The 9,940-nt window shown below is 42.6% G+C and overlaps 1 protein-coding gene across 2 annotated transcripts in view; it reads left to right on the top strand.

Moving 5' to 3' along the window:
* Window positions 1–1,117: 1,117 nt before the first annotated feature.
* Window positions 1,118–9,940, top strand: part of usp32 (ubiquitin specific peptidase 32) — a 63,083-nt gene continuing 54,260 nt past the window's right edge. For both annotated transcript variants that reach the window (XM_013915683.1, XM_013915682.1), the window contains exon 1: window positions 1,118–1,329. In XM_013915683.1, coding sequence (XP_013771137.1) covers window positions 1,272–1,329 — 58 coding nt within the window. In that variant the 5' untranslated portion in view covers window positions 1,118–1,271. The remainder of the gene's footprint in view (window positions 1,330–9,940) is intronic.

Genomic DNA, 9,940 nt, shown 5'->3' with positions numbered 1-9,940 from the left:
GTGATATGGTTTAAAACATCAAAATAGACTAAACAACTAGTCTAAAACTAAGAGACACAGGATAAAGTTGGTGTGAAGGTTTCAGTCTGTGAATGAATCTAAGCACCATCACCTTAACTTTAAATTCATCTCGGTTACCCTCTTTGTGACTGAACTCTGACCGTGAGCACCACAGAGGTGGGACCAAGTCATTGTTTTGCAAGTCTCAAGTAAGTCTCAAGTCTTTATCCTCAAGTCTCAAGTAAGTCTCAAGTAAGTCTCAAGTAAGTCTCAAGTAAGTCTCAAGTAAGTCTCAAGTAAGTCTCAAGTAAGTCTCAAGTCTTACTACTGATGTGACGTTCTGTATCGAAGCTTCGAAGCGTGTGTCGAGTAATGGAGGGGGCGTTTCCGCGAAGCGCGTATCGAGGCTTGCTTCATTTATGGGAGGAGCTGAAAATGATGACGTCCGAAGCCTCGCTGCCCGGCTGTACCACGTGACTGGTTCAGGAAGCGGTTCGAACTTTGCCGCAAATAATTATTTTCCATACTGCCAGCATAAATATACACAGTATACTGCCATCACTACAATATAGATGTTTTACACACTCCTTTTGTTGTTGACATTTACAGGCTGTGTGCAAAATGCCACACTCTTCAAATTCATGCCAACTAATATTTTTACGTCCAGTAGGTGTCCTGCTCGAGCAAATGAAGCTTCAAGAAGCTTGGCGTTGAGGTGAACCAATTGGATGAAAAGCTTCAGTGCTTCATGAGGCTTCATCTGCCCGTCACTATTAGACACTATATATTGCAAACTTTCATCTGCTATGTGCCACCAGTATCGTCTGACTGAACGTACCTTCGGGGGTCGCTGTGGGGAGAGTCAGCTAGCGTTATTCAGCAGCACCACCACACGGTGGGGCTGTTATCACTGCTTTGAACTGTGGCTGCACTCGTCGCACACTGACAGCTTGGTATGACTTCGCATACTAAGTAAAAGTGCTGTTTTGCATTCTCCCGGATAAGACTGAAAACCCCGTCTGAAGTCGAAACCCCCCACCCCTGTATGTGATTCGGGTTGCGTTCACTCGTATTAGAACTCGCAGATCAACTGACCTGTAGAGTCAGATCATGTGACAGAATGGAGGCGTCGCTGAAAAACATTCACCCGTTCACCACATACACATACCGCCAGGAGCCCATTTCACAATAAACGGATAAGGCGACAAACACCCCTGTCCAACTCAGCTCGTAACGTTTATTTCCTCACACTGCAATGAAATGAGGGGAGCATGGGGGCCAAGGAGTCGAGGATAGGATTCCTGTCATATGACGAGGCCGTTAAGAGAGGTAAGCCAAAAATCGTGGGAAGTAGAAATCTGTCGTTGCGCTAGGTTAGCTGTCTGCTTTTGGGCTAGCCATATGGAAAAGAGAACGTCCTGACCACCCGTTAAAGTGTAACGCTTTAACTGGGTTCACCTGTTATACGAAGTAGACGCCGGGTATAAAGTAAACGCACGGCCTCGATGGAATTGTTGTGCCCAGTATTCATTTCGGCATTAAAATTTGTCGAAAAGCTTCCTTATTTTTTCTGATGTTTAGTTAATCACTAGCTGAGCATGTATTTTCCGCAGTCGTTTGCCCTCGTAAGAGACAACGCTGGGTTGCAGCGGAAAGCGTATGTGGATAATGAAATCTTGAAAAATAACGTAGTTAAACAGTCGCTGTGTAAAATCTGACCGCGCCGAATTTAATTATTATTCCTTATAGCACAGAGATAATCCTGAAGTATTTTTATGAAGCGCTTGTCTTTATTTAAGTGCAAGGTCTAGCTAAATTGGCAGGTTGTTGAACTACGTTTGGTTTGACGTCCTGTCCAGCTAATTGCTGTGGGAGCTAGTGCTGCTAGCGAGGAGGGATGGGCTGCGCGGACAGTATTTGGAGAAACAGTTGTGAAAGAAATCTCGAATCCGTGCTTGAATATATTTTTCATTTATATATATTTTTGGATGGCGTCACAGGTTGCCTCTGCTAACTGCAGCTGACTAACGTTTATGTCTGTGCTGCTACCACTAGCTTGCTTGTCTAGTAGCTAGACAGTTAGCTGGCTTTCACCTAAGTTGTCAGTGGGGAATGCCTCCAGACTGTTTGTTACAGCCCTCGTCTCCCGGTTTTCAAACCGAGCCATGTGCTGCTTAATCGTTACTGTTGTTGCTAGTGAGCTGTCAGGTTCTGCGGAGCCTAGCGTCCACCAGCTAGCCGTGTAGTTGGAGCGGAACAACAACCAGTTGTGCTTTAAATAGCTGCCGCTGCAGTCAGTCTCTTAAAAATGATCAGGTGGGCTTTTTAACACTGGGGAAGCCATTGGCTGGTCTCTGGTAAACAAACAAGCGTTGACAGGCCTGTAATCTAATGCAGCGTCATGATGTATTTCAGCTCGTATGGGCTTTACTGGAAGCATTTTGTTGTCAGGTTAGTTTAAGTACGCGCAGGTGAAGCAATGGATACAGTGTAAGCACAGCGGCACTTATGTAAGATATGGGTGAACATTTATCTGCAAACACACAGAGATCTTATCCCTGATGGCTTTCTTGTTGCACTTTACTCCCTGGGTTGGCAACAGCTGAACTTTGTCAGTCCGGATTCCAGCCATGAGAGCCTGTTACACATCTATTACTGTGTGATATCCTTACCAGGCTTCCGCAGGGAAGTTTGACCGGACATCTTTATTATTATTAATGTTATTATGTTGCCTTAGCACAGTTTAGATTTTCGGGTAGCGTGACTTCAGTCTTTGTAATACTGCGGCTTAAATATGCCTCAAACAGATTGCCAGTTACACTCTGACGATCATATGTGACCATACACACAGGGTGGGATTATCTAGTCGTCCAGTCTTATCAAAGCAGTCACATGGCACCATTTCTAATTGCTACAGCAGGCTTGACTGCCGCAATTATGAGTTCAGTTCTCACGAGAGCCTATTCTGCCAGGACATCAGCAGCGTAATGGGCTTACAGTCAGAAAGATTCACCTTTGTTGTGTTATCCTCTGATCACTCCTCACCACCATTTATTCATTCAAGCCTGATTTGTGCGTGGTAGTTTCTCGAGGGATAATTGTGCCTGAAACATTAACTCAAAGCAGGTTGCAGATCTGACCAAAAAGTGTGTGTTCCTCCTCATCGTCACTTTTCTGAAATAGAATAAACTCAAATCTTAGAAATGTGGGAAATCTAATATATAAACATGTAATAAGGGGTTCAAGAGACACACATCTGAGAGTGTTAAGATTTTAGGGGTAAAAGTCATCTTCCCTTTTTCTGTTGACTCACAGTACAATTGAACATTTACTCATGTGGGAGAGTGGAGCGTTAATTTGTTTGAGAGAAGGTTCGAGGCTCAAGTCCAAACATTTGGTGAGTGGCTTGCTGCAGTGACAGCTAACTTCGGGTCAGGTCTAGCGATGGTGTTTATTCCACACTGAACGGCTCCACATGCTTGAATCTGCTGTTATCATTACGATCGTCGTTGTCCGTGAGGAACAGAGCTGACAGAACAGTAACGTGACCTGAACGAACATTTAACTGCATTTGTAAAACTATCAAGGATGATGGGTGTGATTCTCTCTTGAGTAATAAGGTTCGTTTTTAAAGTAATCTCACTTTGAATGGCACTTTACAGCAGGGAAGTGATGCTTCCATTTAGCAGCTGATTGTGCATACTACTGTCCGTCCAGGGCCAGAGGTGGGCACTCATCATCGTGTATCATATGTGCTTATAGAGACTGGTTGAGGAGCCCGGGTACACTCACAGGCTCAGATTTTGGAGGTTATTTTGGTTACATTCTGTTTTTCTTTTATACTCCTGTCTTTTTTACACTCCCCAGCCCACTAACTCCAGGCTGCTCTGATTGGTCAGCTTGCCCAGAGATGACAAGCAAATGAACTTAAATTCTAAAAAACCCAAAAACCCCTCCCACTCAGTCCAGAATGAACAGAGCTCTGTGTAAATTTCATACAGTAAAGCTTTTTCTTCGTGTTAGAGATACAGTTTTGATAGAATCAAAGCAACAGATTCGTTGTATTAAAGTTCCTCTCTGAGAGTTTTGGGGATTTCACGGCACCACTGTGATGCATTTTTGATTTCATGCATTAGAGCAACCAACAACAGCTTCTTGATAGCATGACCTTCAACCACCACGGGCACCTGCTCCTTCTACAAACATGGAAATCTCTCGTATGATTTAACAACACTTCTAACATCTGTTTTAGTCGTCATTTGGAAACAGTTCACATCAAAGAGTTCCTTCATATCCTAAACCTGAATAGATTACATAGCAGAATGTTTTACAGGATGCAGTGAGGTGATTTAATATTATCGATACTGTATTTGTGAAAACCAACACTTTTTTAGAAATGTAACTTCATTCAGTCATTTTCACCCTCTGCTACTCCTGCCACTGAATCGCAGTCAGTTTCTTTGCAGTGGGAATAATAGGAAGTGGAGCGCTGAACACAAGTATAGTGTTCAGACCTGCACACTTCATAGAGTCGTAGTTGATTTTTGGACGTTCTGTGATGAAGAAAGCACAACTATTGTGCCACTTTCCTTTTTCACAGTGATGCTCCTGTTTGGCCGAGTTTAACGGCGATGTGCTTGTTGGCGTTCCTTCTTGTCAGTCAAATTCAAGAGGGAGCAGATGATATGGACCCTTCCAATCATGGTGGTGAGAGGCTGATCTCAGTTGTCACAGGTAGCCCTGTTGTTGATGAACTGGCCTTGAGGAAGACGTTTTTAACCGAGCAACAATACGTGGCTTTAAAAATGTGGAGCTTCATCTGGATGTCTTTCTTGCTGTCCAGAATAATTGTTCATGATTTTGATGGAGCTGTCAAAGAGTTGGGTTGACGTGTTTACCTGTTGTTGTGGTTCCTTGTGTTCTCAGTGAGACCGGTTCTTCTTAGTAATCTTTTCTGGAACACCTTCACGGGTTATTTGTACCTTTGTGGTTGACCACTATGTAGTTCAGCGATGCAACAACAACAGCGGTCACTGTGACACACAGCCTCACACTCACTCTACGTCAGCAGGCCTTATCAGCTGAGTTAATGCAGCGCTGCTTTGCATGGGGATGTAAATTTGTATTCTGCTGTCGTAGAAACCTCCAGTATGGTGTTTGCTATGGAAACGTGACTAGATAGCAGCGCAACAGTCTATACAACAATCTCTATATTTTGAGCAAAGTTGTAAATGTCAGGTTATTCCAGGATGCAGTTTAATATTGTGGAAATCCAGTGTGATGGAGCTTTCTACGACCACGTGGTATATGCTTCACAGCAAGTATTTATTTTTCATTGTTGAGCAAAGATAAGAAGTTGATCAGCTGTTAAACAGCCTCCTTGAGTTGGAGGTTGCTTAGTTTTTGGTCCTAGACTTCCTGCATGTGGTTACTGTAAGTTTACACCACACACAGGGATCTTAAGCCTTCTAGTTTTAGGAAAGGCACACAACAAGGGCATTCTTTTGTTTTTACACCAAAAGTACATGTTGAAGGTGTCGAGCCGGGGTGTGACGGTATTCTATCATTTCAAAATCAAGTACAGAATTCACAAGTCACATCTGAACGCCCCTTTGAATCACTGAAACGTATTTTTCATGTTCAGCTAGTGAAACATCATGCTGAACAATGATAAATAATAAAGATTTCACTCATCGCTTTTCATAAAACAGGGGGGATTTAAACATAACCAAAGGTATTCACAAAACTGCTGAATGTGCAACAGTGAAGCAAACCGAATAATGATGAGCAGGGCTGTGAGTGGGACGGACGTTAGACACAAGATGACAGCGAATGCCTACCATTGGAGCAAATATCTGAGAGGCAGCATGTTAGGCTGCATCGCTTCTGTGTGTGGATAAGTATGGAAGACCATCTCTTTGCACTGGGATATTTAACAAATTATGGAGACGGCGAACTCGGGCAGTACTGTGAGACACAGACTACTTCCAAAATTATTACAAATGACCAGAGGCTCCCCAGTAAGTCCCATTAGGACTTAAGGAGAGAAATCCCTCCACGTCTATGAATAAAAACCGAGTGTGGGTCCAAAGTTACTGTCCTGTCCTTCACCACTGGAAACTTGTTCTGCTCCTGTCATGGCTGCATTGTAGGTGGATGCATATCTGCTTGTAGAAGTTTTGTTCATGTAAAATTTTGAAACCTCATGTTGTCATTGCCAATAAAGTTTCATGCCTCTGGACATTCATCGATTGTGGTCCACATTTTATTTCCGTTTTATAGAAATTAATTGGAAGACTAGCTTTTTTTCAGTTGCACTTCTTATTTATTCTTTGCTTATTTCTGACTCTTAATGATCCTGTTTCCATCTGACATGAATGGTATAGTTAACCATCCATGAGCCCGTTCAGCCTCTGTAGGTGTTTCTTTTCCTTCCTTGGCTGTATTGTACAGTTTGTTTGCTTTTTTTAGAGTAATTGCTCTAAACTCAGAAGAATCTGTAATAGTCTTATTATGTAAAACCCATTTGTTGTTTTTGTTGTTCACCTTTTTTCCCTCTCCGACAGCACAAAATAGACCCTGAGAGTAAAAATGATTTTCCTGTTTTATGTGGTTTTTCCTCTTGCCGACCCCACAACACAGCAGCCTCGTGCTGGTTGCCTGACATCATGTCCACAGGTGAAATGAGCTCTTCAAGAACAGAGCTGCATGTATGTTTGCGCCTCTAGGTGTTTCTGTTGATGCTTTGCCCAGACTAAACAGGGCACCGAGGCACATGTGAGTTCAGGATTTGCTGCTTCAGAAGCCATGGTGGAGGCTTCCAGTCTCGACAGCAGCAGCGGCCGACCAGGCTCGGCTTATTTTATAGGACAGAAAACATCAAGTCACAGCAGGAGGTTCTGGCTGCTCCTCTACTGCCATGATGATTTAGCGAGGTGGCCATATAGTGGAAACCTGCTGTGAAAGTGTCTGTGTGGACAGTATGGGAGAGCCAAAGACAAGCTAAGGATGCAGTGACTTGTGTCGGGTGTTACAGACGCAGTCTTTAGACAGCCTGAGACTGTGAGTGGCTGAAAAGTGTGTTTGGGGCACTCGTAGAAATCACACCCATTGTTTTGTGTGAATCGAATGGTAGCCATTGCATTTAATGCCACTCAGTGTCTAAGAATACCCGGATTGCATCACAGCATTACAATACACAAAGTGTTCTCCATAATGAGGCCTTTCTTTGTTTACTTTCCCATTAGCGCGTCTTATTACAACAGTTTTCTGCTCTCTGGCAGTGCCAATCATCACGTTAGATCAGGAGTTCCAGGAGAACAATGTTTTATTTTATTTGACTCAAACTCGTCTTCGTTTGGTTTACAGATTCTTCGTTCTGTATTTAGCGGAGCCATTAAGTTATGTGAAAGTGACGCACGTTGAACGTGAAACAAACACAGAAGGTGTCATCAAGGCAAAGATGAAATGAGCGCAATATACAGGAAAATCAAAAGAACTGTGATGTATGAGAAATGGTTTTCACAAACGTAAATCATCAAAGGTTTATACCAAGAAAGCATTAAGGCATTGAACCAGTGAAACAGTTATTTTGAAGCTTGATCTAAAGTAGAGTTTGATTCATCAGTCGCAGTAAAAAGATAGTTTCAAAAAGTAGAGACATCCTTGTTGCAGTTTTGGTGTCTGACTCTGAGTTGTGATTTATTCATTTTGCAGATTCTCTTATAAGAACTGTAACTGACAGCATGTACATGCAAAATTCAACTTTCCTTCAATGCGCAGTGTCATTTACTTGTTTATGAAACTGTGTAGTTCCACCTGACTGCACTGAGTCACAGGATATTCTCTCACTTTAAGCGCTTTAATAAATTGAACTTAAAGGAGGTGCAAATAATTAACTGAAAATGAGTTGCTGTACGTGCACCTTTATCTGGTGGCATATTCTGCCTCACCGAACAAAATAACAGATTTACATTAAAAACAACAAACGAATATTAGATAATAAAAAAATTTTCAGTATGTTTATGACATCACCAGGACATGAACCCTTTTTCCTTCCTTGTAACTGCTTTGGTCCTCTGGTCTCAGTGAGGCTGCTGGCTCGGGGGCAGCTTTGGTTCTAGAGCTTTCTTCTGTTAGCTTTAAAATGTCCATGCTCAGCTGGGTGAGAGGGTCAGTGTCTGACCAGGTTTGCTGTTACCACCATGCTGATCTTCCTGTGGTACTGACAAGGTATTTGATGGACTGAGTTTAATTTCCCAGTAAACATCAGTATCAGTAGAATCAGTTATTAAGGCCCTGTTTGTAAATGGCCAGTTTACAGTCACCAGTTAGCCAGAGTACCTGGAGGAGACCCACAGAGGCGCAGGGAGCCTCCTCGCAGTCAGGTGACAGTGCTCATTGTTTAACCAGTGTGTGACACTAAAAACAAAGAATTAAGAAATCATAAAAACTTTCTCAGACGTGCCCTCATTTTTAAAAAAATGTTTCTGATACATTCGGATGGTTTTATGTGATTGGAGTCATACATGGACTCTGTTTAGCATTCATTTTTAGTTTTTTGCTGTCTTTGTTCATATCCATACAGAAGAACGGTGCCTTCTGCAGTTATTTTACTGGTGAGAGTCCCCCAAACGTATTTTACAAGCTCGGGCTTGCTAGCCACGACTATTTCAGACGTGTTTTCCTCAAAGTGGCAGGCTTGTTGTCTACAGAGTAGACAGCTTTTTTCCCTCGTCAGGTGCACGGGGTGCTTATTGAAGACAATCTTGTAAAATCTGCTTGGAAGCCTGAAGAACCAGTAACGACAGGACTATAATTTAGAACTCGTAGCTTTAAAAACAATAAGTGAAGCAGATGCTACAGGAGGGAAAGAGCCTGCCCTTCATTTATTATTCCCGTTGAAAGAAGCTGGTCTCTGGTTCGGTGGCTGTGTGCATTAAAAAGCTCATTTCAAGAGACTAACGTTGTAGAAGATGACCAGTGCAAGCAAATCTAAATTCAGTGCCAGACACAAATCCAGACATTCAATATTAACGAGCTGTTGGAGATCTGCTCCTCAGAACAGGTGTAATATCTTCATCAATGCAGTTACTGTTTTAAACAGAAATGATTTAACTTGATGAATATTTAACATCAGACTCCAAACTCATGAGGACTAAATGGGCTCCTCAGCCAGCTGTGCTCTGCTACCTCTGGTGAACCACCTCCACATCTGTCACCATGGAGATTGTGGAGCTCTCCTAGGACCTCCAGGGTATTTGTTATGCTTGCACTTGCTAATATGTGTGAGATGAAGGCCGCCACATCTTCACGATTCATGTGACTTTAAGGTGCCTGGTCATCATCGCCATAATATTAGATGTGTGTACGTTACGGCAGCAAGTCCCACTATAGGCTGTGAACATTTCCACAGGCCCAAATCTGAACAATAAGCCAGAACGTCTGTAGCCATCTATCTGTTTGTACCTTAATCTGCATTCTTGCATGGAGAGGTGGGCGGGGACTAATCGCTTTTCTACAGCCTCATTAAATCCTGTCCTGGTAGGTTAATGGTTAACTGGCTGGGCTGTTGATGCTTTGACGTTGGATGTATTTATATTACAGACTGTAATGATTTATGGAAGGTAATTAGAAATATGTTTCACTTGATTCGTAGTCATAATAAAAATACAACATTTTTTTATGCATCGGTCATGGACTGATGTCATTCAGTTTTCTCACGTGTCTTTTAATAAACTGCATCAATGTGGTTTGAAATTTCATGACCTCAGTTTATGTGCAGCTGCTGCAGCTGAATAGAGTGTGCTGAGTGCTGTTACTGCTGCTCTCTGGCTGCACAAGGTCAATTTATTGGTTGGTAATACAGATTATTGATAGGCCACAAAGAGGCGTTGGACCCTGAATTCATGCTTGTACGTGTGAAGAAGGGAGGGAGGGT

This window comes from Pundamilia nyererei, unplaced genomic scaffold, assembly GCF_000239375.1.
Source record: "Pundamilia nyererei isolate P.nyererei 1_Seehausen unplaced genomic scaffold, PunNye1.0 scaffold00347, whole genome shotgun sequence".
Classification (NCBI taxonomy): domain Eukaryota; kingdom Metazoa; phylum Chordata; class Actinopteri; order Cichliformes; family Cichlidae; genus Pundamilia; species Pundamilia nyererei.
The sequence above is the reverse complement of the archived record's forward strand: the minus strand, read 5'-3'. Positions and strand labels throughout refer to the sequence as shown.